The sequence below is a fragment of the Podarcis raffonei genome, chromosome 1 (genome assembly GCF_027172205.1).
Source record: "Podarcis raffonei isolate rPodRaf1 chromosome 1, rPodRaf1.pri, whole genome shotgun sequence".
Lineage (NCBI taxonomy): Eukaryota > Metazoa > Chordata > Lepidosauria > Squamata > Lacertidae > Podarcis > Podarcis raffonei.
In genome coordinates this window covers 86,026,498-86,054,119 of record NC_070602.1, presented here as the reverse complement: position 1 = coordinate 86,054,119, position 27,622 = coordinate 86,026,498, and the positions used below count along the sequence as shown (strand labels likewise).

The window sequence follows — 27,622 nt, the reverse complement described above, 5'->3', positions numbered from 1 at the left end:
TTTAAGAGCTTTTGCTGCAATGTGAGAAAAAGTGTCACTCTGTTAAAGCGACCCTGCTCTATACGAGGCAAGGGGTTTGTGTTTTCAACTGGATCGATGGTTTCCATCCAGTGTCTCTTTCATTTAAACGACCCCCTCTCAAGAGGGAGGCGGCGGGTCTCTTTACAGAGGCGCAGTGGTGGCGGCGTCACAGCGACGAGGGCAGGGAAAGATCCTTGGAGAAATCAGCAGTTTTTACTACGACTAATCCCGGTGGCGGGGCCCGCGAGCGTCGCCTTGCAAAACGGAAACAGACGAAACACCAGGATGAAAGCGGCTTTGTGGTCCGATCCGGGGCGATCTCAAACTCGGATCAAACGGATCCCTCCCACCTCCCCAGAACCCGAAGAGGACAAAATCCCTCCCTTCCCCTCGGATGGTGGCCAAGAGGGGTCGCTCCGGAGGCCGCCGCCGCCGGCTATCCCGGGCGGCCCGCAACCATTGCCCTTTTAAGGGGTAGCTTGAAACCGCGCCTGGGCTCCATGTTTGTATCAGAAAATCGTGAAGAGGGAACTCCATGTTGTAACAAAGTTTCCTCCGCCGCTGCCTTTTTCTTTTCCCCCTTTTTTGTTTTGTTTTTCCCCTTTCCCCATCTCCCCCCGCCCCTCCCCCACCCTTTTATTTTCCCCTTCCGTTTTCATTTCCTTTTCTTTTTTAAAAAAGCTCCCCGCCAACAAAAAAAAAACAACCCCAGCACCTCAACAACAATCTGTTAACTCCTGGAAAATTCCTCAAAGCGGCGGAGACACAATTGGAAGGAGGGAAGAGAGAGAGCGCTCTGCCCTTCTGGTCTAATGGACAGCGGGTCCATTATCACCCAGGTTAGCAAGGAAGAGGTGAACACGCCTCTGCAGGAGAAAGGTAAAGAGACCCGCGCGAACTGCCCTCCCCGAGGGGCAGAGGTCAAAGACGGGGCCGGGAGGGCATCTTCTCGATGCCCACCTCCAGATCGCCAAGAAACGGGGCTTGGGGCCACTTGTTCCCATAACGCGCCACCTCTTCAGCTTGACAGATCGGTGACAAGGGAGCTTAGGATCGCCTTGCGCGCGTCAATAAGCGGGTGTAGCGGGGTGTTGAGGGAGCCTGCGCGCCCTTCTCGGACGCGCAAATCAATCCACGCCGGCCTCAGGTTCCGGTGGCAGGAAAAGAAGAGTGGCCAAGCCGCTTTTCTGGCGACGCGCGCTTCCTCCGGGTGCCCCCCCCCGTCTCCCCATTCTCTTGCGCGGATATATCGATCCACGATGCAACGCCCTGGTGCGTGGTCGGCCCAAGAGGCAGGAAACCTGTCCGATTTGTTGCGCCCAGTCCACCTCTGCGCCCTGGACACGGAGGCACCGAGGTAGCGAGCGCGGCGCGTTGCACACGTGTATGTGTTGTCTGTGTGTATTGGCTCTCGAAATAACCGCCTCGCCCCGTGGGGTTGGAGGGTGCACTGAAATGCTGGCTTGGCGCAGTAGCTCCTTCGAGTTTTTATTTCCTTAAGGGCTTTGTGGGGTGAGGAGAAAAGCTGGGTGGGTTTTTTGGCGGGGTCCTACTTCCCTTCCCTTCTATATTCTGGATCCTATAGCTTTCCTGCCCCCCGCCCCGATTTCCTCACTGTGTGTGGCATTATTGAGCGAAGAGGAAGCTGTGCTTCGGCAACAGGCTTCATTAGGGAGGCGTATAAGGCATCCTCTTATTGATTTTTACAAACCAAAAAAAAACCCACACCCCATATCCTGGATGCATCTCCCCCCCCCATCTTTCCCTTTGCGTGTTATGGGGCAGTTGTTGTTGTTGCTTTAGAGGATTTTAAAGCGAAAGTGCGTTTTTCACCGGTGAGGGTTTTTTGGGTTCAGCGCTTTGCTGCTTTGGGAGATTGTGAGCAGGGGAAAGCCCCCTTTGAGCAGGTGTGGGGCGGGCTGCACCCAGACTTGTGCCAGGTGTTAGTAAACACACGTCTGTAGGAGGAGTCTTGTTTGATGGCGCCAGAGATGTTAGATAGGGAGCTGTTCCCAATTCAACATTATTTCAGGGCTGAGACTCAGGGTGGCTCTCTCTAACTTCCTGGAGCTCCAGAGATTTTGCCTGACTTAGTAGCAAGAGCAGCATTTTCTTGACCCTGGGTGTTAGCTTACACCTCCCTTTTTTCCATTCTAGGTGAGGCACACGTGGGCTCACTAGATAGGCCATTAGGAAGGAGTTGCTCTGATAGGGCTGAGGAAAGATGCCATTCCTAGCACCCTCTCTCGGTGCCGGGTGAGTTGTAAACATTGCTGGTGGAAAGTGGGGGGAGTGGAATAGCCCAAGATGGTGTGAGTGTGGTGTGGTGTTTTGCTAGCTGCTTTTAGCTTTTCTCCCACTGCTTCCTGGTGATCTTGGCTCTGTCGGAAAGGAAGCTGGCTGGCAAGGTTAAGAAATCCTGAGGCCTTTTCACTAAGAAATTGGGGCATTTCTTGGGTCAGATGTGTCGGTGGCGGGTGAGAAAGGGGATGCTGCTCCCCCATGCTCATGTGCCCACTTGGACCCATCTGCTTTCGGCCATCTTTAAAAACACAACAACAACAACAACACCTTTTGGCTGAAGGCAGGTGGGGTGAGTTGGGCAGAGCCAATGCCATTTAGTAGAGAGTGCTGAGAGAGGTGGGCCAGTGAGCTGACCTTGGTGCAAGACAATATTTGTTCTGAATTGGGGAGGCACAGGAATTTCTCTTGGGCTACTAAGATATTTGACAGCGGGTAGTGGTGGTGCAGAAAAGGGTCTGCAGCAACTTGTAACTCCCTCAGCCAACTTTTGACCCAAACAATCACACATTATAGCCCCACCAGGGGCTCAGTAAACATCCTGTTTATGCTGCCTGCCTGCAGCTCCCAAAATGAGGTGGGGGTGTCATCATGTACTTGGTAAAGGTAAAGGGACCCCTGACCATTAGGTACAGTCGTGACCGACTCGGGTTGCGGCGCTCATCTCGCTTTATTGGCCAAGGGAGCCGGCATGCCTAAGCTGCTTCTGGAGAACCAGAGCAGCGCACGGAAATGCCATTTACCTTCCCAACAGAGCGGTACCTATTTATCTACTTGCACTTTGACGTCCTTTCAAACTGCTAGGTTGGCAGGAGCAGGGACTGAGCAACGGGAGCTCACCCTGTCGTGGGGATTCGAACCGCCGACCTTCTGATCGGCATGTACTTGGTAGGGGATGATAAACGGCTGGTGTTGTGTGTATGGTTTGATGGGTGAGAGGTTGGGCATGAGCAGGCCTGTGTGACAGGGTTCTGGAGTGCTATCAGCCTTCCTTTTCATTGGTGATATTTTGCAAACACTCTGTCTGAAGCAAGAAGGTAGAGCCTAAAGCTGGCGGTTTAGGCACAACAGGGATGGAACAGAAAAATGCATCCTGGCAGACATGTATTTGTGGGACAGTTTATGGTAATTGCAGGTTGGGAGACTGCTGTGGTGCTCAGGTCTTATTTGCAAGCTTCCTGTAGGTTTCTGGCTGGCCACTGGGAGAAGATGAGATGGGCTTTTGGCCTGATGCACCTAGGCTCTTCTTGTGTTAACTGTTCTGAGCAGGCAACCAAAATGAGGGCTTTATCTTGCCACTGTATGTGGCTGGCCAGTTGTGTTTAGCTTGTGCCACACTACAATCTGTGGGGTACTGAGTCCTAGCACTACAGCTGCCGTATACTGAGTTAAACCACTGGTCCAATTGGCTCAATGATGTGTTTACAGGGATGGTTCAACGTGGTCCCCTCTGAATATTGGTGGGTCCTTAAGCATTCATCAGCACCAGCCTGCATGGCCATTGGTCAGGGCTGATGGGAGTTGTAGTCCAAAAACATATGGAGGGCATCATGTTGGCTACTGTAGGTCTACACTGTCTAGCAACAGTCCCAGAATTTCAGAAACAGATTTTCTCCAGCCTTTTTTTTTTTTTTTTTTTTGAGAGGTCAAGGGTTGAATCTGAAATCTCTCTGATGCAAAACATGTCCTCTGCCCTTGAGCTATTCTTCTTCCCTAAAAGATTGCCCATGAACCTGATGTGGAACAAAACAAAGAGAGGGAAGAGGCTGTAGCTCAGTGGTAGAGCATCTGCTTTGCATACAGAAGGTTGCAGGTTCAATCCCCAGCATCTCCACGTAGGGCTGGGAATCCCCACAAGGCTGGGAGAGCCACTGCCAGTCAGTGTAGGCAATGCTGAGCTAGATGGGTCAAAGGTCTAACTCAGTATAGGGCAATTTCCTAGATTCAATTCCTGGCATAGAATCAGAGAACCATAGAATTATAAGGTTGGGACACCGAGTTCTGAATCTCAGCTAAAGCATCCTTGACAAACGGCCACTCAGCCTCTGCTTAAAAGCCTCCAGTGAAGGAGAGTCCACCACTGTCTGAGGGAGTCCATTGCACTGTAAAACATTTCTTACTGTCAGAAAGTTCTTCCTGATGTTTAGTTCGAATCTCCTTTCTTGAAACTTGTAGCCATTGGTTCAGGTTCTACCCTCCAGAGCAGGAGAAAACAAGTTTGCTCCATCTTCCAAGTGGAAGACTTTTAGATATTTGAAGATGGCTGTCATATATCCTCTCAGTTTCTTCTTATCCAGCCTAAACATACCCAGCTCCCTCAACTGTTCCTCATAAGGCTTTCTTTCCAGACCCTTGATCATCTTGGTCACCCTCCTCTGCACATGTTCCAGCTTGTCAATATATCCTTCCTAAACGTGGTGCCCAGAACTGGACACAGTATTCCAGGTGTGGTTTGATCAAGGCAGAATGGAGTGATACTATTACTTCCCTTGATCTGGATGCTATACATCCGTTGATGCAGCCTGGAATTGCATTAGCTTTCTTTGCGGCTGCATCACAATGTTGACTCCTGTTAAGCTTGTGGTCTACTAAGACCACATGTACTACTGGCAAGCCAAGTGTCCCCCATCTTATATTTCTGCAGCTGGTTTTTCCTGCCCAAGTGTAGAAGCTTACATTTGTTCTTACTCAAATTCATTTTTATTAGTTTTGGCCTAGTTCTCCAATCTGTTAAGATCATACTGAATCATGATTCTGTCTTTTGCAACGTTAGCTAACCCCAGTTTGGTGTTGACTGCAAATTTGATGAGCATCCCCTCAATTCTTTCATCCAAGTCATTGATAAAGATGTTGAACAACAACCGGCTCAGGACAAAACCCTGCGGCACCCCACTTGTCACTTTTCCCAGGATGACGAGGAACCATTTGTGATCAGTATTTGGGTTCGGTCAGTCAACCAGCTACAAATCCACCTAACAGTTACCTCATCCAGCCCACATTTTAACAGCTTCTCCAGTTGAATGAGTAGCGGGGAGCAGGTGGTTCCTGAGGCTCTGGAGAGCTGTTCCCAGTTAAAGTATGCAGTACTGGTCCTCTATGAAGCAGTGTCCTGCAGAGTCATGTCTAGACACAGGATCTTCAGTAAAGGGCTCAAAGGATGGTTCTGCTTCCAGTGCAGACACTGCTGATGGCAGATGGTATGTGTGTTAATTCACCTCCAGATAGCCCAAACGTTCTTTATTTAAAAGCTTTGCCCTATTTTAGAGGATTGGCTGTAAATCTAAATGTCACATGAACACAGAATATAGCAGACTTCTCTTATTGCCCACATACAGCCCCCTTGTTCTTGAATCTGGACCTGCCAATGCGATTCTGGTTTCCAAAAGTGCCACACAAAGTCTGTAGTAATGAGATCAGAGGAGACACCCAAGAGGCTACACTGTCCATCCAAGCGGAGCTGGCTGTGTTTTGTGAGTGGAACAGTAGCTGACCAAAGAGACTCTTTTTGTAGGTTGCCGCTTAAGGAGCCTGTTCCAAAGGGGTGTGTGTGTGTGTGTGTGTGTGTCCAGTGGCGGAGCTTCATGCTCCAGCACAGGGGCTGGAGAGCAGGCGGGGGCAGGGCTGGCGGGCGTCCTGGGGGCAGGGCACCCAGCACGGGCGGGGGGGACAGCAGCGACGGCACCCCACCAGGATTACGCTGCCGGGAGCAGTGCGCTCCCCCTGCACCCCTCTTCCTCCGCCAGTGTGTGTGTCTGTCTCTGTCTCTCTGTGTGTTTTAAAAAGTACTTATGAATTTTAATGGGGAAGTGCCCATGTTTTTAACTCCCACTCAATTCCTGTTCTGTTTCCTCTTGCTTGACCAGAAAGTTGTTTAATGCCCAGTTCTGTCTCCCACCTTCTCTAAAAGGTGATTAATCATTCAATACAGCTCTTTTACCTGCTTTTCTGTAGGCTCCATAAGTCATTCTCTTTCTGTGTCTCAGCCAACTTTCAAGCCTCTCTTCCCACACCACACAAATCTAGCTCTCCGAGTAGCTCTGCCTATTATGCTGACTTATGAGTTGTGGCAGAATTCTGTGCTGTTTCACTGCAGGCTGAGCTGCAAGTCAGGAAGTCCCCAGTTTGAGTCTGGCCTCTGCCACAAAGTCACTAGAGGGCCTTTGGGAAAGGCCTCTCAGCCCCTCAGGGTCTCTCCCTACCTGCAACAGTGAATAGCATAATACTGAATTAACCTTGCAGGGGTGCTGAAAGGGTTACAACTGAGCAAAGCATGCGAAGTACGTTGAAAGTGCTATGTTAAATATTATTTTAATAAATTATCAGATGGGGTGGAGGAAGCTGCTCCTAACCTTCCACCACGATATGCTAGTTTATCACATGCCGTTTTAAATATGAAAGGGCATTAAGCTACAAGCTCCTCATCTACATTCTGAAGCAAGCGCCCCAGAGTCCTACACCTCAGTCTGCAGCTTCATTCTACGGAAAGTGTGCAAGGATAATAATAACCTGTGAGCCGCCCTGAGACCCGCGAGTATAGGGTGGTACATAAATTCAGCCAATAACAACAACAACCCTCCCGCTAAGTACTAATGTCCTAGGCAAGTTGATGTTGGAACCCTTAACTGATTGAATTAACCTCCCTGTCTCAGCCCAACCTGCAGGAGATGATTATCTGCACAGTCGTAGATTTCATCGAGAGTGTGCCATTTTCCCAGCCCCAAAGTCTAATATGGAAAAAATAGAAATGTTGTTGGGAGATACATGATAATGCAGCGGTTGGCATATTATGTAGGGGCATTTCCCAGCTCGGTACATGGCAGATGTTTGGGACTATGGCCCCATCAATCCCAATCAGCATCTCTATGTTGAGCCCAAGGCTGATGGGGGTGGTATGTCAAAACATCTAGAGCAGGGATAGGCAACCTAAGGCCCGTGGGCCGGATGCGGCCCAATCGTCTTCTCAATCCAGCCCACGGAGAGTCCAGGAATCAGCGTGTTCAGCAATCTTCTAGGTCTGTTTAGGTCCAAGTTGAAGAACCTGAGGTCCAGCTCCGAGGCCCTTCTGGTGAAGTTACAGGGAATCAGGCAGAGGGCCTTCTTGGTAGTTCTGTGTACCTTGTGGCAAACCCTCCCATCAGATGTCAGAGATAAACAATTACATGACTTTTTGCAGACATCTGAAGGCAGCTCTGTTTCAGGAAGCTTTTAATGTTTGAAGTTTTGGTGTGTTCTTTGATATCCTGTTGGACGTTGTCCAAAGTGGCTGGGGTACAATAATATTATTATCATTATCATTACCTATGAATCTATGGATATTACCAGATTACAGCTCACACAGTCACTCACCATTGGTTGTGTTGTCCATGGCTGAAGTCCTACACAGTGACAGAAAAGTACTGTACTTGGTTGGGCAAGGCTGCTGTATTTCTAAGCCCAAAGTATAACTTTCACTTTTGTTTACCAGAGCATTGAAGGTTTCTGTTTCCATTAAAATGAAGGAATGTTCTCTCTCTCTCTCTCTCTCTCTCTCTCTCTCTCTCTCTCTCTCTGTGTGTGTGTGTGTGTGTCTGTGTCTCTCTGTCTCTCCTTCAAAATATACCAAATAGCAGAAGCACAATTTTATGTGCTGTTTACTAAATAGTAGTAAGTGCTTCTCACATTCTCAAAGTAGTACATTTTGTATTTCATAATTCAGTTCATTAGTATGGCAAATATTTCCCTTTCCCCACAATATGCCACCCCCACCTGCCACCACTGTCATGCCTTCCAAATCTTCAGGCGCTTTGTATCTCTGATTGGGATGGCCAGGGCTTTGTGCTGGACTTGGACTCACGTAGGGTAACTCCTATCCCCTTGATCATGGTAATTTGGTCTCCTCCTCCTTTCTCAAGCCAACCAGGTCAAGTGATGGGCTGGGGGAAGGACGTGTGTCCTTGAAGGGACCTTTTCAAGGGTCATGGATGTTTTTGTGAGGCAGAAAAGCTGTCAAAAGACAGTTGCTTCTCTCTATCTTAAGCTGCCTTTGCCAACCTCATTCTGGGGCTGGCCAGGGGTGATGGGAATTGTAGTCCAAAACATCTGGAAGGAACTGGGCTGGCAAAGGATTAAATGATCTTACAGACTTGTTTACATCCAGCCACTCTCTGATTATTGCATTCCAGGAAAAATGATATTTGCATCTCCTTCTATGGGGATTTTTTATTAAGAATCTGGATCAGTGCCTTTCAGGCACAGTATAATTGTAGGGGCGATTACCTAAGGCCAAGGAATTGAACTGGATAACACCCAAGATTACTACCAATTCTGTTGATAGCAATGAACAGTTAATAGATGCAATGGTCCATGTGGGTATCTGCAAAACAACCAAATGGACAGAGCTCCATGCGATAAACCTTTTTGTAAACCTCTACACAGATTGTGTGGGTTTAAAACTTAGAGGTCTGCCACACAAGGAGTTGCTTTTAGAAATTATTTTCATCCTTCATTTCTTTTTTTTTAAAAAAAGATATTCCACTTTTTCTCCAAGCTCAAGGTGACACACATAGTTTTCCTCCTCCCCATTTCATCCTCACAACAAGACTGTGATGTCAGATAGTCTGAGAGCTAGGGATTGGCCCAAGGTCAATTAGAACCCTGGTCTCCCAGGTCCTAGTCCAGTATTCTAACCAGTACACCACACTGGGTCTCGGCTTATGACATGCCACTCCACTCACATGAATTGCATCATGTATAAATGGAGCCGTTGTTGCTTAGGGCAAATTTGCAGACCACCTGGGCACATGGTGGACTGTTGGGAGTGGCTCTGCTCATTGGCACACAGTGGTCAGCAGGACACCCTGCACAGTTTTTTGTTTGTGCGCCCAGCACTGTGAGATGAGAATTGAATACGAGACTCATTCTCACATTCATAGCTCAGCATTGTCTACACTGACAGGCAGTGGCTGTCCAGGATTTCAGAGAATAATTTTTTAACATTTGGAGGTGGCTAAAGGCAAACTGCTATTCCATCTGACTCATACTGAAGATGGGAATGATAATATTGGCCAGCCTTACAGGGCTGTTGTGAGAATTACTTAGAGGGTTTGTTTGAAACCCTTTGAAAACTTGAAGTATGCTATTAAAATATTTAGTACCACTATTATTAGACATAAGTAGAGCAGCAGGAATCTTGTGAGGCATCAACAAATTCCACATTCCTGTGAGTCTTTCAGCACTCTTTAATGTCATCCCTCAGTAATTCAGCCTTTTGGTTTCCCAAATGTCACAAATGTGTAGTATGACAAACTCAAGATTTTGATCACCAGCAAGCCCAAGGACTCGACTGTCACCCAGAATATTGAGAGAGTGAGACTCTCTTATTTTCCCAATTTAATAAGTAGCAAAGGAGAGAGACCCTCTATACATCCATTAAACAACACTGGCACTTTCTTTCTTTCTTTCTTTCTTTCTTTCTTTCTTTCTTTCTTTCTTTCTTTCTTTCTTTCTCCATCCCTCCCTCCCTCCCCCCCCCTCTCTCTCTCACACACACACACACACACTGCTTCTCTACCCTGCTAAGAATTCTGACTTTGGAGCATGAATTCTCAGGGTTCCTTGACGGAATGGTTGCTGCAGTGGAGTGGTCAGAGGCCTAGTAAGCTGGATTCATTGGCTTATTGATTTATTTATAAGATTTTTTACCCCGCCCTTCAGCATAAGGTGGTACGTTACAACAATTGAACGTACAATTATAATAAATAAATAAATTCAATGATAAAACACAGCTTGTTGGGTCAGAAACTGGGCTTGCCTGCTTTTATGTCTGAAGTGTAAATGATAAAGATTTTGGTTTTTTTGAGTGCACAGGCTTTTGTCTTCTAAGGAATCATTATGGTCACCTGCTTTGCGTTCTGCTCTTAATGGGATATTGCTTTAGATTTGCATATTTCACTATGGGGACATAATTTGACATAGTTCTCTGTGGTGGTGCCATCTTTTCTTTTGATTCCCCCCCCCCCGAAACAAATTTGTGACATCTGCTGAAAAGAGTGGCCATGAGCCAGATGTGGAACAACAAAAACAAAACGAAGAGAGGAAAGGGGCTGTAGCTCAGGAGTGGAGCCCCAGGCTTGCATTCAGAAGGTCCCAGTTTCAATCAGTGTAGACAATGCTACTCTAGATGGACCAGTGATCTCACTCTGCATGAGGCAGCTTCCTATGCATCATTTTGTTATCCAGCCTGGGGAAACTCAATGTATAGTATCCACACCATCCTCTTACAATAGCAGTATTCTGGTTTGCATTGGGAAATCAGAAGTGATTTCTCCCTGGTGATTTTTTTTTTGTAAGGATCAGATATTACAGCAGATTCTGAGTTGGGATGTCGTTTCTCAACCAGGATGGCAGGCCGTGGGAAGGTGGTGGAGCTGTGCTTTCCTTTTTGCGGGGTGTATGTTTCACAAGTGTCTGGCCAGTGACTGACACATTGCCTTGCATTTATGCTTCAGCAGCTGCTCAGTATTCATGCTTAGAAGCCCCAGCAAATATTCAGGTGGTGTTTTGTATTCATGTTACGCGTCCCAGGTCTCTCTTTTTCCTTTCTTTTTTAAAAGGCTGTATAGGTGGTTAGCTGAAACTGCTTTACTTGGCCTTCTGGTTTAAATACAGAAATGTTTTTTAATAAAAAATTCCCCAACAGCAGGGGCTAAAAAGGTTGTGCTGTTTCCTTCCGGTTGCCCTTGACAGTAAAAAGAACAACAACCGTGTTGTTGCGAAAATGAGGACCAAACAGGAAGAGGCATAGCCCTCCCCCTTGCTACATATTTACAATGTATATCTGCCAACCAAAGAACATGGTGTACCTAATAAAATATGCCAAATGCAGGGATGGTGATTAAGTATACAAGACAAACAGTTCTCGAGATTGCAAATACGCTGGCATAGGAACAATGTGTCACCTCTGGATCAACATGTCCAATATTGCTATTCTGCCTTCTGACATCTCACTGCTTGTCCTGAAACACCATTTGCATAACCTGCAAACTACAAGTGGGCATTAATGCATAAGTCACTAGGATAGCCTGATGCTGTTCTTCCCCTACTGCTGTTCTTTCGGTACTTCTGTACTCCCCCCCCCCCAGTTAAAGACACTTGCTGCAACTGAACCTAAAGCCAAACCTCACGCATATGTGCCCCACATATGGGGTTTAGGTGGCAGGCCACTACTCTGCACACAGGTTTGCTGCTGTTCAGGGGTGCCAACTTGTGCCAAAGATTGAGGGGCCCAGATCACACGAATGACACCATGCGTGCAACGGGCTACCAGAGGGTGGAGCTGAATGCAGTAGCCGGCAGCTCCTCCTCTCTCACACTTGGCAACCAGACCTTGAAGCTACGCTTGGCACCGCAATGGGCCTCCTCTGTCTCCTGACATTTGGGAACATTGGGGGGTGTCTAGCCCCCCCCAAAAAAAAAAATATTGGAGAGGCCAAAAGAGCTCAACCCCCTGGAGTTTGTGCCCCTGCTGCTTTTACATCCGTTTTGGCCCTCACTGTGGTGGTAAAACTGCAACTGAACTGTGCTCCATTAGCCTGCACATGGGAGCTAACATAACTTGAAAGCAAATCAATCAATCAATCAATCATTGTGCCTGGAAAGCTAGCTTGTCTGAGAGAAGTGTAGGCTGGAACTCTACACCTTGACATTTAGTTGTCTTTTTGGACGTATATTTCTACACACATACACACGAAGAGAGGAACGCTTAGTAATGTGAGCCTCCACCTACAGCCTGAAGCGGTACATCTTTGCACCCCAGCTGCGTCCCCTCAGTGAGAGCTCTGAGATGCAGAGAAGCAATACCCTTTTCCTCCTTCACACATGGAAGATAATGTATATGAGCGCAACCAGCAAGAGATAAAATTGCAAGACGTGTGTTACCTCTGGCTAGCCCTTCCCTCCATTTTTTGTTTGTGTGCATCAACCTTACTCGCTAAAAGAGCTCCGCACACCATCTTACATGCAGCAACGTAGGGCCGACGGCAACTCTAGATATCTGAAGCCGTGTCTTGTGCAGGTTCTTGGTTCTCTGATCTTGCAGTATTTGAAAGGCTGTCCCCCTCTTTGCCTACACTTCACCCGCTTGCACCCAGCTTCAACCTCTCCCTCGTGGCTACTGACTAATCTTTGGAGAATACCTGTTTTTGTTCTTCACATGGTGTTGAGGCAGTCGTTAAAAGTAAAGGCAGAGGAACCCACCTTGACGCAGGGTTGCAGGAGCCTTCATTGCGGCTTTCATATAGCTGGCTAAATAGCTGGCTCAGATGCCAGTGCTGCCCTTGTCCATCCAGCTCAGATTTCTTCCCCACTGATGACCATAAGAAGAGCCCTCCTGGATCAGGCCAACAGCCCATCTAATCCAGCATCCTGTTCCCACAGTGGCCAACCAGATGCCTATGGAAAGCCCACAAGCAGGACATCTCTCCCTGCTTGTGATTTCCATCAACTGGAATTCGGAGGGCAATAACACTAAAGGTAGAACATAGCTATTGGGACTAGCAGCCCACAGTCCTCCAGGATCTCAAGCCAAGGGGACCCTTTCCCATCACCTGCTGCTGCCTCTTTCCTTTTTAAAACCAAAGGGGACAATAATTGAACCCAGGACCTTCTACGCTCAAGGCAGGTGCCCTGCCAGTGAGCAATGGCTCTTCCTTTGCATCTTGGCATGTTTCCAGAATAGCAAGAGCTCTGTTGGTTGGGACTGGCAGAATTGGGGACCTGGAACAGCAGGGAGCTGAAAAGGCAGTGACTGCAGAGATGGGGATTGCAGGAGGGCCTGCCAACTCCCTGCCCCCTTGCACCTCCTTGCCTGGCTGGCTTCCTTGGCCGCTCACTCCCAGCCCACAGCTTTGGTGTCTTAAGATCCAGGCCGTTCCAAGAGGAGAATCTCATTATCTGGGGCCCGGATTATGGAGCGGGAGCTGCTCACAAGCAAAGGGATTAGATGTGAAAGTGAATTTAATCCAGAACCTTGGCAATGGCATGTGATTAAAAACTCCTCAAGAACTCCAGGTGCCTGGAGCAAGTGTGTGACAGGAGAGAGATTGGCAGGTGGCAGGAAAAGCGAGACCATATTTCCCATCTGCCTAGACCCAGAAGAGGATGTTTGTGTGAGAAGTAGGAAAAGAAGATGGGGTGGTTTGTGTGTTTTGTTGTTGTTGTTCTGATAGGCAAAAGGAAGGGGCCCCTGCAGCACATCCGTTCCATTGAAAATGCCAAAACCTTGGAAATAATAGCAAATATTTGAATCCTGGCGGGTCTTTTACCAGGTAGGATTTGAGCCTTTTTAATTGGTTTGTTCCTTCACTGCCCATCCCACCCACAAACCCTCCTCCCTTACCTAGATTGTATCAACATCCCACCCGGCAGCCCCTCTGGTCCAGCATCCTGTTCTCACAGTGGCCAACCAGATGCCTGGGGGAAGAAGCCCTCAAACAGAAACCGAGCGCAAGAGCCTCTCCCCTCTTGTGGTTTCCAGCATGCAGCATGCTTGCCTCTGGTTGTGGAGGCAGAGCATAGCCATCATGGCTAGTAGCCATCAAGAGCCTTCTCCACAAATTTGCCTAATCCTCTTTCAAATCCATCTAAGTTGGCGGCTATCGCTGTTTCCTGAGGAGTGAGTTCCATAGTTTAATTGTTCTCTCTGTGAAGCAGTGCTTTATTTTATGTGTCCTGAATCTTCCATAGTTCATCTTCACTGGATGTCTATGAGGTGTCGGATGACGAGAGAGTGCACAAAACTCTTCTCGGTCTGCTTTCTCCACACCGTACATAATTTTGTAGTTCTCTGTTGTCACCTTTTCTCTAACCCAAAAGTCTCCAAATGCTTCAACCTTTCCTCGTGCTCCATGCCCTCGATCATTTCAGCTGCCCTTTTTTGAACCTTTTCAAATTCTCTGCACTCCGTTTGGAGGTGACACAACCTGAACTGTATGCAGTATTCCAAGTGCGGTTGGATTTCTACCATGGCATTTATGATATTGGCACTTTTGTTTTCCTTTCCTAGTGCTCCCTAGCATGAAATTCACCTTTGCTCAGCTGCTTTCATCCATTGACCATTCTGGTTCACGGCTGATGGGAGTTTTGGAGTCACATCTGGAGGGCTGCAAGCTCCCCATCTGTGTCAGAGCAGTTGGCCTGGCTATATTTGGCACCTCCCGCCTTCCATCTTCCTCTCTAGTCGGCCAGATGCATGGACCTCTCTAGCTGACAGAACTGTGGCCTGCTTTTGGTGATGGGTTGATTTGGATGTCTTCCAAGGACCTGTGGCTGATTCTACTTCCCATGGTTTATTCTTTTCTCTCTCAGAATGGCAAGTGTACGTTCTTGACCTTGTGCAGGAAGCCACAGCCAATACTGGTTCCATGGCAGATGTGTCCTTCTCATGCACACGGTTGAAAACACACCTGCTCTGTGCACGTGCAAAGTGTTTATTTGGTGCGCACCTTAAAACTACGACCCACAAAGGGGAGGGAAAGCAAATATCCCTTGGGCCAGGAAGCTCTTGTTGTTAGTGCCCCCTGTTGAGATTTTAAGACACTTGCAGGAGTTTTTCCACTGTGTTTAGGGCACTTCTGCAAAGGACCAAAGGGATAAGATGGACAAAGTGCAGAGTATATTCAACAGTGGCCCAATCTGTACCATGTCTCACCTGCAAGATTGAGTCTTATGGGCAGGGCTGTGGAAAAATACCTCTGAAGCAGCCAGGCCTGGGAGCGGGGAGAATAAAGATGAGGGTTTGACAAGACAGCACTCCCATCTTATTTATACTTATCTCTGTTTCCCCCCCTTCATCCCCCTCCCCTCCTTCTCATGCAGGTGCTCAGAACCCATCACCTTCCAAGAAGCCCAGGAACCGCAGCATCTTCCAGTCCCTCTTCTGCTGCCTTTGCCATGACAACTCGGAGCCTATCCCTGTCAACAACAACGCCCCACTCCTGGTGGAGGAAAATGGATCGGTGCCCAAGGTAGGCCCCAGCTGGCTGGCAGATCACTTGCTTGAAATGACCAAGGGAAGGGTTAAGTATCTAGTGGGGCAGGCCAGGGCTGGTTTCTTGGGCGAATTGACATTTTAGACTTTTGCTGGATCTACTTTGGGGTGTGTGTGTCTCTCTGTGTGTGTGTGTGTGTGTGTGTGTGTTTAACCGCAACCCCAAGATCTACCAACCAAAGCTGGGTGCAAAAGACAGCTTTGGAATTAAAAAGCAGGGGGCCTTTGAGCCTAGGAATTAGTTTTCAGCACCAGAAGTGAACGGACCTCATAGCCCTTTCGCACAAAAGTTCGTTTCTGGTTAGCTTCCTTCGTTTTAGCAGCCTAATTTAGATGTTGCCATTTTGCTGTTCTCGCTGATAAACATTTGGGGAGTAAGAACCCTTGTCGATCCTCTGCAGATGACCCAAAGATCTACCATTCAATCCTGATCTGCCTTCTGCTCACCCCTCCCTTAGGGCAGCAAACTTGGTTGATTACAGGAGTTCCAAGATTTTACAAAAAGGAACATTGCCTCCCTTTCCCCTCCAACTCCCAGGCTCTGCTTCTCCCCATCCATTCATAGTCGTGATGCTTTTTTAAATTTCATTTTGGGCAAAATTCCCAAGCCTTTTGAATGGATGCAAATATTTTCAGTGTCAAAACCATTCAGGCCAGGCTGCAGCTAGGAGAGTGCTTAGAAATCTTAATGGGCTTGATCATGTGGCATGATGAAGCCCCTGCGCACCTCGCAAGAGACTTGGAGTGCACATTACAGATCATTTAATATGCATTAGTTACCCTTTTCCACACATTAACTGGCCTCTCGTCCTTGCAGCGAGGGCACTTGCATTCTACAGAGGCAAGGTTTCTACCTTGGTACCCCAAGCATCGGGGCAATAGACCTTTACATTTTCCTTTGCTGTAGGAGCTGAGGCCGGCTGAGCTCCTCTTGTCCATTTCCACCCCCCTGCTGGCCCTGTCACATGCCCTCTGCACTCCCTTGCTGAGCTCAGCAGGACCTCCAATGTGCCACATGACAGGTAAGGGAGGGGGGGCAGGTGACAGGATGGGGGGAGAAGGAAATGGATGAGAGCCCCAGATGCAGCTGCCTTGAATTTTAAAAAAGGAGAAGCAAGAAAAGTAAGTGTGTGTGTGTGTGTGTGTGTGTAGGGCTAATGATTAAGAAATGCAGAGCTCTCCAGTTACACAAACACTGTGCAGACATTTTATAACTATGGAGTATGAAAACAGACAAATAACCGATGAGCTACCCCCAAAGGAATAAACACAATTTGCTGCATGTGAAACAAGCAACTTTGGTGGCTCTCTTAGGCAAATCCATGACTAGCTTTTGTCTGTTTTTAATCTTTGTAGTGCTCTGATGTTTTAAGGATTCTTAACTATTGGTGTAACACGGAGCTTTTGCATTTATAGAATCATGGTATTTGGAAGGGGTTCCAAGGCTCATCTAGTCCAACCCCCTGCAATGCAGGAATCACTGCTAAAGAATCCCTAACATATGGCCATCCAACCTCTGTTTAAAAACCTTTATTGAAAGAGAGCCCACCCCCTTGGTTAAGTACTATTTAAGCCCTCTTCTTGTTTGTCCTTTTGTTTGTCCAGGTTTGTTGCTGGGTTAGATTTCCTCTTTTCATGAAGCCAGGGGCCTAAACACATGGCAGGCTGCTTGGGTTAGGTTGCTAGCCAAGTTAGGAAGAGCACTGGTGGCTTTGTTAGCCCAGCGCTGCTGAGCTACCAGCTCCTTTCAAACTGGTAGTCAAAAGTCCAGTGGATTCTATACTAGAGCATCTTGATCCTTGTCGCTAGTGCCCTCTGGTGCCCAGTTGTGTAATTGCAAATGTTTGTGCTTTGTTTCAGAGCAGATCCTACTCCCACTCCAATGTCACCCCAACACAGCTCCTCCTCCTCCCCAAAGTAAAACTTGTGACTGCAAGTTCACAAGATGGGGAATGGTTTGGATATATATTTTTTTTAAGATGCTCCAGTCCCCAGTCCCTTTATCTTGGTGCTACCTTGGACTTCATCATTGCTTTCCAGGAGAACTGTGTCCAAGGTCTTTATACCAGCCACAGCATCCCTAAATACTGATTTGAAGACTTGGGAGTCAGCACAGGTTCTGAGCCCACCATCTCCACTGCCCTGCTAGCTGCCAGTTTCCCTTGCAGCATGACTCTGTGTCCTGCACTCCTCCTCACAATATTTTCTCCTGTGTGTGTATGTGCTTCTGCAGGCTACTGTCAAATACCTCCTGCCAGAAACCAAGCCTCAAGATTCCAGCAAAATCTGTGTGGTCATTGACCTGGATGAGACATTGGTACATAGCTCCTTTAAGGTTAGTCCTTTCTCAACTGTTTTGCACACAAACACCCCACTGCCTGCTCTAGCCCTTTGTTGACTCTCCATCCAGACAGCTTTATTTATTTATAAATTTTAAGAGAATTTATAATCCACATCCCCACTATTTGGAAATCAAGGAGGTTCACATGATTATCCTCTCCTTAGTGCAGAATCCAAGACACCTTTTAACTCCTGCCTCCATCCCTTTAATGACTAGCACCCCCCCCCTTCCTCTGCTTCCCAAGTTTAGGAATAAAATCCAGAGGTGTCACTCCCACCTTTCTCTTCCCTAATCCAATATTCTCATCCTTCTGGTCCAGAGCTAGGTGAAGCACCTACGGAATGTGTAGCTCCATTTCTCAGCTTGCTCATCCTGAGTTGCACCGCATTTTAAGTGCATTTATACCTAGCTGCCTTTAGTTTCATGATATAACCAGGCTACACAATTTGATATTTCCCAGGTAATGGAATCTGCCATTCAGGTTTGCAAAATCTGGAGGGATTTTTTTTGGCCTTTTCCCATTCTCCTACCATGACAACATTTTTAAAAATGTAATAGTTTCTCTTTGTTGTAAGCCACCTTTTGTTATTGGGTAGCATATAAATCCTTGGAAGTAAAGGCCTCTGGATTCCTTTCCTGGCAAACCCAAGAGCCCTAGTTGTGCTTTGCCCAGAAACAGCCCTGGCTACACCATATGGACCTTGTGCTGCCTTTCAGCTGCTGGTTAACCAGCTGCCACCAGCTCTTCTGGAGCAGTGGGTAAGGCAAGGGTGAGGAACCTGTCCCTCCAGATGCTGCCAGACTCCCACCACTGCTGACTATTAGCTCTGCTGTCCAAGAGAAGGCTCCATTTACCACTCTGTAAGAGAGGAGCCATCTTCAGTTCCTGCTGCCAAAGATGTGTGCTAGTGCCAGTTGCCCTGAGAGACGGTGGCAGGTGGAGAGGAAGTACGGTGTGAGGGAGCAAAATGGCTCACTTGCAGGAAGACCAAAGTCTATAGAGATGGCCTTGTTGCAGAAACCTAATCTTATATGATGAGAGAGTACGGCTATGAGAATCAACCCTGGTAGTGGGGAAGATGTGAAGAGCAGAGGAACCCAGCAGAGGAGGTCTAACTTCCCAACTCTGTCCCTTCCCAGCCGGTGAACAATGCAGATTTCATCATCCCAGTGGAGATTGACGGGGTCATGCACCAGGTATGGATGCTGCCGGGAGAGCCTAATGGGTAAAAAGAGGGGTTCTGGTATTGGCAGTGCTATTCTCAAAAGGGGGTTGCTGCATTTCATAGCTGATGTTGAATCACCAAAGGTGACTATGGGGCAGTCGTTGGTATGCAGCGCTCAGGAAAAGGAAAGAAACCGCTTGGGGGTCAGTTGTGGTGGAGGATGGGGCTGAGCTTTTGCACCCCTTTCGTTCATGTTTGCCATCCCTACTTAGAAAGGCAGTGGCCAGGTTCAAGTAATCCAGGATAGGCTGTGAATACTGCAGTCAGCCTGTTCTCGATTACTTGGCCTTGGAGGCAGCCAGCAGCACCAGCCAGGATGGATACAACAGCTCTGTACCATCAGCCTTTGAAGAGGAACTTATCCACTGAAGACACTTTTCAGGTGCTTTGAATGGTTCCTGGGTGATCTAGACCAACCACACCATTTCATATCACACACTTTGTATCTCAGAGGGGACATCTGAGTGCTGCATGTTGAAATGTAGGAAGTAAAGGAACCTCTTGTTCTGATGTACCAAGTTGCCCATGCATGGGAGCCAGCCCCAGGATACTGGGTGGAATCAGGATACTAGATGAAAAGTCATAGAGTATCTTGTCTTGGGATGTGTGAGATCCTAGAGTTGGATTCCAAAGGCTAACAAGGACCTCTAGAGCCAATCTTTTATGTAGGCCTGGATAAACTATCCTTCGCAGAAGTTTCTCCAACCTGTATTCCTTTCTGATGTCCACAAGTCATCTTAATAGTTCACATCAGTTGCCAACCTGTCCTCAAATACTAAGAACTAATATTAAATCTGTGTGGTATCCTCCTTTTCCAAATTCTTCCCACTGAAGCTTTGGAGAGTGGCTGTTTTTTGTCGCACTTGCAGCCAGACATATGTGTTTTGGACTCAGGCGTCTGTACCTGAACAGCCGCATGCTGCGGTTGAGTCATAGCTTAGGGGACAGAGCACCTGAAGCATGGGGAGTCCCCACCCAGTCTTCCTGGCTAGCGAATACCACGGGTACCATGTTGATCTTCTCTTCAGCAGGTTTAGGTTGAGCATCAACCCCAAGAGTGGAAGAGTGCATAATGGGTTCACTCCCCATAATTTCCAGTCTGAAAGGATAATGTGACAAACACCCCACTCCCCAAGCCACTGCCAGTCAGAGTATGGAGCACTGGGCTCAATGGACAAAAAGCCTGATCTGGTATGAGAGGCACCTTCCTAAATCTCTGTGTGCTCCTTGGGCAACTTGTTCCACCAGCCAGTCTCTTCTTCCACTCTTGGGGTTGATGCTTAATCTAAACCTGCTGAAGAGAAGAACAACATGGTACCCATGGTATTCATTAGCCAGGAAGACTGGGTGGGGACTCCCCATGCTTCAGCTAGCTAGTGAACGGATCTGTGCCCTGCGTCCCCACCTCCATACTCTCCCTTCCCCTCCCCAGGTGTATGTCCTGAAGCGACCACACGTGGATGAGTTTCTACGACGGATGGGTGAGCTCTTCGAGTGTGTGCTCTTCACCGCTAGTCTGGCAAAGGTGAGATTCTCCTCCTCCCACCTCCACACTGGAAAGGGTGATTGTTGACTTCAGACTCCTCCCCTGCTTCTACCACACCCAGATAGTGGGCTCATTGGAGAAACTTGAGACACTGGGAAGAAAAAGCAAGCTGCATTGGGCAGGCATGCACTGATTTTTCTTCCGCAGTGGATTGTCGAACAGAAATACAGAGCCCTTCATCCCCTACTGTAAACTGGAGTAGAGAGGGTTAGCCTCCCATCCAGGATTAGAGCTGGATTAAGTCGTCAGGAGAGGACAACTTTTTAAAATGAGTGCATTGCAATAAAGCATTTGGAAGAGCTTGAATGTAAAACATGAGCACTCCAAGGAAAGAGTTTGCAGCGATTCTTTTCCTCTAACCTAGCCCCCGTTTTTCTACCTGGGCAAGGGAAACTGGCTGAGAACCCCGGGAATACGCACACTTACCTGCTGGGATGGGAGAAATGGAAATCTGATAATCAGAGGAAGGTGATGCGGGCTTCCGTGGATGCAAGTGGAGCAGTTCCATCCTGTCCCATCCCTTTAATAGGCACGCACACCTGAGTGTGGTTGCACTGACTCCCCTTCTCCTCCCAACCCCAGTATGCAGACCCCGTAGCTGACCTGCTGGATAAGTGGGGAGCCTTCCGTGCCCGCCTCTTCCGCGAGTCATGCGTCTTCCACCGTGGAAACTACGTCAAGGACCTCAGCCGCCTGGGCCGCGACCTGACACGGATCATCATAGTGGACAATTCACCTGCTTCTTATGTCTTCCACCCAGATAATGCTGTAAGTGGCCAGGTAGCCATCAGCTTCCTGGCTTTTGCTGGGAATGCAGAGCAGGAGGAGGGGGTTGTGTAGGCAGAAAACTAAAAAAAAAGCTGTACAGGCTCACTTTCTCCACCCTGCTGCCCAGAGCTGCATGCTATAGCAAAGCTTAAAATATACAGGTGGAGAACAGAGCAAGCGGGGACCTCAGTGCGATGGTGCACATGCCCATTCTTTGGGATGACCTCTCGCACCTGGCTGCAGTGCTCTCCCTTTTCCTCTTCACCAAGCTGGTGCCGTCTTTTGGACTACAACTCTCATTGGCTGTGGCCGAGGGGAGTTGGATTACTAGGATCACCGTATTTATTCAATTTATATCCCACCCTTCTTCCCACAGGAGCCCAGGGTAGCAAACACACCTGTAAGAACCTCATTGAAAAGCATTTTAAAAATAGCTAAGAACAACCACACTCTCTCAGCCAGCGGTTGCCGGGAGCAGCATATTTCAGACATCAAATGCCTGGGGTAAACAGGGATCTTTTAAAATTGCTCCAGGAAGAGCTGGAGGATGCCAGGTTGGCAAAAGCAGCTTTACAAGATTCCCCTTACATTTGGGCAAACTCACAGTTTATGCAGAGCTCCCTCAACAAAAGGCTGAGGGAGACTGTGTGTCTGGGCTGCTCTTGCACTAGGCTGGCATTCTTCCATTCCCACAATGCACCCTGATGGGGAGAGTGGGGCTCTGCCTCCTGGTCTTGGCCCCACTGTTCTCACTGTTTGCACACTGGTGGCAGCCGGAGCACTGTTCTGGGCTCAAAGCACGCCTACCTACAACTCATTATCATTGTTGTATGTATTACGTACTTGCCTCCTAACCGCTTCCCTTCTCCCACCGTGGCAGGTGCCTGTGGCTTCGTGGTTTGACAACATGGCTGACACGGAGCTCCTGGACCTGCTGCCATTCTTTGAGAGACTCAGCAAAGTGGACGACGTCTATACAGTGCTAAAGCAGCACCGGACTAGCAGCTAGTGACCGCAGGGGAGCTTTGGGCAGGGGAGAGGAGAGGAGGGGCGTTTGCCCGTCTCAGCTGCTTCCCTTTCATTGAGCAGGACAGCCTGCTCCTTCCCTCAGCCTAGCCCCTGGCAGCCTCAACGCACAGTGCAGAGCACAAGAAACCCTGCAGGGGGCATCATCAGAGAGCGCTTGTTTCCGTGGTGCAGCAGGACAGGACCCCTCTCTCTCAGTGTCCGAGTGTGACCTTCATCTCCAGAGAGAGGAAGCCCCTTTCGACGCTGTGTTTTTAACGGTTTGCCCCCTTGAATAATGGGCTGAGGAGACTAGGACCTCAGCCCAGTTTTCCCTGCCCCTCTCATACCAAGTGGGACCAAACCTGTGGTCCTTTCTCCTCTAATCAAGGGGGGGAAACCAGAACCCTACCCCATTCCCCTGCCACCAGGTCGGGGGTGCTACACAAGAACCGGTCCCAGGTACCCACTGCATCTTGCCACTGTTTGCATCTTCTCCTCCTATTTCTTTATTAGGTGTTGAGGCCTAGGTTTCTGGGCTTATAAGTGTCCCAGCTCTGTTTGTGGTGGTGGCGGCCACTGACTTGACTGGAGGCAGGGAGAGACCCCAGGTGGGAAGTATCTGAGAGAAGTTGGGATGGGGAGACGAAAGAGAACAGGCAGGACTCAGGATAAAGCGGGGGCTGGAAAGATGTGGGGAAATACAAAGTGGATTGAACATTTAGAGGGACTCTGTTGCATCTTGTCAAAGAGAGAGGGCATTTCTGCTTCAGAAAGACAGGCAAAGCTGGTGGGTTTCGGCTGAACGTTTGAGGGGGTCCTAAACTGGATGCAGCTTATTTGGCATTGTTGAATAAGTTTTCTCCTTTGGGGTGCATACTGGATTTGAGTTGTTTCTCCCTCCCCTTGGTGGAGAAAATCCTGATTTGGAGAGGAAAATCCCAAGTTTTACTTAATGTTTTGGAACTGGTAGCAACCCAACAGAGGGGAAAAAGAGATACTTGAGGAGCGAGAGGGAAGAAATTGGTGTGTTTGGGGAGGAGAGAAGCTTTTCTCCACTGAGACGCAAGATAAAACTAGCTCTGTCAGTTTTGTCAACAGGGCCCTGTGACAGGTGCCTTGAGAGGGGAGGGAGTGACCAATCCAGTGGTTATACCAGCCCCAGATCGCCTGCCTTAACCCCATCCTTCATTCTATCTGGAGAGAATGCCTGAAGCTGTGATTTCTTGGAGCAAGAGAAAGATGGTTCACAATATCAATCGCTAGTAGAGAAGGGGGTCTGAGATGAGAGATGGGTTTGTGAAGATGGCTGAGAGGAAAGTAAGTGCTACTGGTTGATCTGTGCTAGGGAGGAAGGCCGCCACCTTGAACAATCAGGTTTGACCCAGAATAAATTCTTCAAAGACTCTGAGGCTTAAAAGTGTGGGTTGGTGACACTGACCTGCAGTACCCATGTATGACTCACTCCAGTTGTCCTCCTTAATGCTTTTCTATATTCTACGCCAGCCCTGAGCTTTTCTTCCTTCAGCCTCTGGCTTTTCCAAGGCCTATTCTTCAGCTCCTTCAACTCAGCCCTTCCTGTGATCATAAATCACATATGCATAGGCCATACAGGGAGAGGGGTCAATCTCTTTCTCTGCCGCTGTGGGTTTATTTGTTTTCCTCTTATGCTGTAGTGCCTTCAAACCTTACAAGGCATTGAGGTGCAACTCTTGCCTTTGGGCTGTGGTTGGAATTCTCCTCCTGGACTTTTGAGGCATGTGGGGGAAATTGTGCCTTTTGGAAGTGATGGACCTGTTGGTATCCTAAAGAGACAAGAGTGGATGGACACACAATGCTGGGTTGTGCTGGCGGCTGGCGCCTCTGTTTCCAATGCTTTGCCGACAGTCCAGCCACTTCAAGTTCCCAAAGGTGGTTTTGGCCAAAATCAAGCTGGCCGTTCCTTCCCTTTGAACCATATTTCCCCCCCCCCACTTTGCCCAGCAGCTTTGACAGCCTGTTTTTCAAAAGGAAAGAGAATCTTTAAGTCAGAGTAGAATTGCCTTGGTCCTCTGCCAATCTGTTCTGCAAGATAATGGATTTGCCTTGGTTTCTTTCCAGTGCCACTCTGAATTTGCCTTAAAATGTTTTTTGGATACAAGAAAACCTTGTGCCTTTTTTTTTTTACTATTGTTCTTGGCTGTTTTTTTAAGAAAGGACATGATGCCAGGGCTCTTCAGAGCCTCAGCCCATTCAGGATGGAATGTTTCAGGAATGGGGCAGGATTTGGCTCTCAGTAGCGGCTCCTGGAGTTGCCCATTGAGTCAGAGCAAAGCGCCATGCTGAACCTCACTGCCAGGGTGCAAGCAAGCAGTCCTTTGCAGCAAACTATGACCTTCTATTTAAATCTTACTAAATTGCTGTTGTAACATAGTTGAAGTACCTCATCACTGCCAGATTGGACATTATGGGGGATGCTGGATGCTTAGAAGCCTTTGAGCATGGGGTGGCATTCATTAACACAGCAGCAGGGAACCTCTGCCCTTCCAAATGCCATTGGATTTCAATTCCCATCAGCCCTGGCCAATGGTCAAGGTAGATGGGAATTGCAGTCCAGCAACAATTGGAGGGCCGTTCCTGCTTCTAGCAGCTACTGCAGGTGTGGGGAGCTTTTGCCCCTCTAGATGTTGCTGAACTACAACCCCCAGCATCCCTGGCCATTGGCCATGCTTGCAGCACCTGGAAGGCCAAAGCTTCCCCACACCTGAGCTGATGCTGGATTTATCCCTCTGGAATGTGCAATGTTTAGTATTGCCAAATTTAAAACCAAGCAATGAGAGCAGGCAGGAGGGAAATATCTTTTCAGAAAAATTTTCTTGTGTATAAAAGTTTTTTTTTCAGTGGAACAGTAAAAATAAGACTACCATAACACACACATACACCTCCCCTCTCCATTGAAATCCCAAGCATTCCCTAGAAAGAAAATGTTCTTAAACAAAAAAAATTATCCCTCCTTTTTCTTTCCTTTTTGTTTCTTGCATATTTGTAGCGTTTATGCCAATAGGATGCAGGATACGCATGATCCATAGTCGCTCCTTGGGATGCCTGAGGAAGGTTGCAGGTTCTTACATGAAAAGCCCTGATTTGCATCTCCTCGGCTCACGGATGGATCGAAACAGCTCCCCACAGCCCTTCTTTGAATGTGCAACACAGTTCTCTCAGCATTTTAAATGTATAAATAGGTATTTTGAGAGAAAATGCACATTTAAATATGTATTTAAATAGTGAACTTTCAAATGACTTTTTTATTTAAAAGCAAGGGTAAAATCATGCCAAAGTGGCACAAAACGAAATAGAGAAGATTCCTAGGCATAATATCTTTTAAACTAATCTGTACCAAAGTCAACTGAAATTAACAACAAAGAGTTTTGTGGTACCTTAGGTGCTAACACTTTGTTGTTTTTACAGCAGTCTAAGATGCAAACCACTCTTGGGGCTGTGGGGGAATTGCGGCTGTAACCGAATGCACCCTTTCTTGAGAGACATGTTCCATTTAATGCAGTGGGGCTTGCTTCTGATTAAACTTCCACGGAGTTGCTCTGCATGTCTCTTTGTTTTTGCCTCTGAGTTGAAGTTGCCACAAACACCAGTCTGCTCTACCCAGTGCTCTCCCATTGGAGTAGCTACATTTGGCCAAGTTTGTACCATCCAAATTGCATCAAATTCCACTGGCCTCTCCAGTCTCTTGCAGCGTGGTATGGCAGAAACTCTTCATCCTTCTGCACAGAACATTCAGCAATTGTTCTAGTCTGGCAGTGTTGAGGTGCTCGTTTACTCAAGGCCGTGAGTCACTCATGATCTGCAATGCCCAACAGACAAAACGCTCCTAGTCTGAGCTTCATCCAGACAAGCCCTCTGTGTGGGGAGTTGCCCTGTGCATCCCCACAGAAAAAACATATTTTTATTTTTTACAGAATGTGGAAAGAAGAATTTTAACTGGGCACATTTTTAGATTATATAAATATGTATAATGTGTATATATTTTAGGAAAAATGGAAAACAAAAAAACAATGAAGCGGGATGGGGGGGGAGGGAAACCATCTGAGGATTTTTATAGCTGTATTTTTAACAACGTTCCTGGGAGATGGTGATTGTTTTTGTGTGGTTGGTTGCCATTATTCTTGGTGTAAAAGGTGCGAGTGATCTTTGCCCATGAGTGGACACCTCTGTCAGAGAGTATGCTCCCCCTTCTCCAAAAGCCTGCCGATTTCCCCTTCCTCATTTTTAACACATCAATAAGCTCAGCATTAATTAAGCTTAGTTTGCCAGTAGTTAGGATAAGACACTTACTTCACCTTTAATTTGTTTTTCCACCTGCATCAGATTATGGAAGATCCAAACCTGTTCACATCTCCCTTTCCCTGTTTTGCTACAGACACATTCTCTGTTTCTTTCCATCCACCTCTACCCCCTTCTCACTGGATGCTAGCTATTTACACCAAAAATGATACTTGCGGAGGCAGTAGCTAGCAAGCCCATCCTTAACAGGGGAATGGCTTTTGCTCAAGAGTGAAGCTATTCTCCTTTTTCCATTAAATTGCACCCCTCTCTCCTCTCATTTATTTTCTTCGCAGCAAAGGAGAGAGAGTAGAAGAGTACCGGGGAACCTGAAGCCCTCCAGGCATTGCTGGACTCCGACTCCCATCATTCCTGACCATTGGCAGTGCTGGCTGGGGCTAATGGGAGTTGGAGTCCAGCAAGAGAGAGTCACAGGTTCCTCATGCCTGGGGCAGAGATTCAGTGACAGCGAGCAAGTTCAACGCAGTATTGGGGAAACTCCATGCTTTATTGGGAAAAGTAAAAGCTGATAACCTTTTCAGTGCCAACCTGGAAACTACAAAGAGCCACAAGTTTTCAACTAGCCATGTCACTATGCCTCATTTTGCCCTCTTGAGTTTTCGGGGGTGACAGAGAAAGTTGTCCCTTCAGATTCTCACGCCACAAGCTTCTTATTGAAGCTATGCCTTACTGCCCTCTGGAAGGTCCTTAATGCAGGTTGGCAAGGGGTAGAATGTGGCCCTTCAGATGTTGCTAGACTACAACTCCCATCATCCCTGGCTATTGGCTGAGGCTGATGGTAATTGGAGTCCAACATGTTTCCCCATCCCTGCCTCAATGCCTAGCTCCCCCCCCCCACGAGCGATTGCCTTTGGAGGAGGAGATGGAGATCCTCTCCACTCACACCTGTTCAGACTCATGCTGTGTATCTTCTGTTGACCACAAGCTGATCTTTTTTAACAAATGGAAGAGAGAGTGTAAGAAAATCACAATTCCAGATCAAAAGTGCCTTTTTGTGTGATTCAAACTGTAAAATAATCTTTAAAGAAAAAAATTACAAACTCATGAGAACA

The 27,622-nt window shown here is 47.7% G+C and overlaps 1 protein-coding gene across 2 annotated transcripts; it reads left to right on the top strand.

Annotated features, from left to right (window-relative positions):
* The first annotated feature begins 201 nt into the window (after positions 1–201).
* Positions 202–27,622, top strand: CTDSP1 (CTD small phosphatase 1). Of its 2 annotated transcripts, XM_053402145.1 has the most exons (7): positions 208–900; positions 15,175–15,323; positions 17,580–17,681; positions 18,828–18,884; positions 20,346–20,438; positions 21,042–21,227; positions 22,108–27,622. In XM_053402145.1, the coding sequence occupies exons 1-7, from the start codon at positions 834–836 to the stop codon at positions 22,234–22,236; spliced, it is 783 nt and encodes a 260-aa protein (XP_053258120.1). In that variant the 5' UTR covers positions 208–833; the 3' UTR covers positions 22,237–27,622. The 2 variants fall into 2 exon arrangements, with proteins under 2 accessions (XP_053258130.1, XP_053258120.1); XM_053402155.1 differs by lacking the exon at positions 18,828–18,884 and having other exon boundaries at positions 202–900.

Bases quoted from the DNA above. Each gene is read 5' to 3' on its own strand.
- CTDSP1 (XM_053402145.1), top strand. From the start codon at position 834: ATGGACAGCGGGTCCATTATCACCCAGGTTAGCAAGGAAGAGGTGAAC. The intron at 17,682-18,827 runs GTTAGTCCTTTC...GTCCCTTCCCAG, and splicing joins TGGTACATAGCTCCTTTAAG to CCGGTGAACAATGCAGATTT. The intron at 18,885-20,345 runs GTATGGATGCTG...TCCCCTCCCCAG, and splicing joins TTGACGGGGTCATGCACCAG to GTGTATGTCCTGAAGCGACC.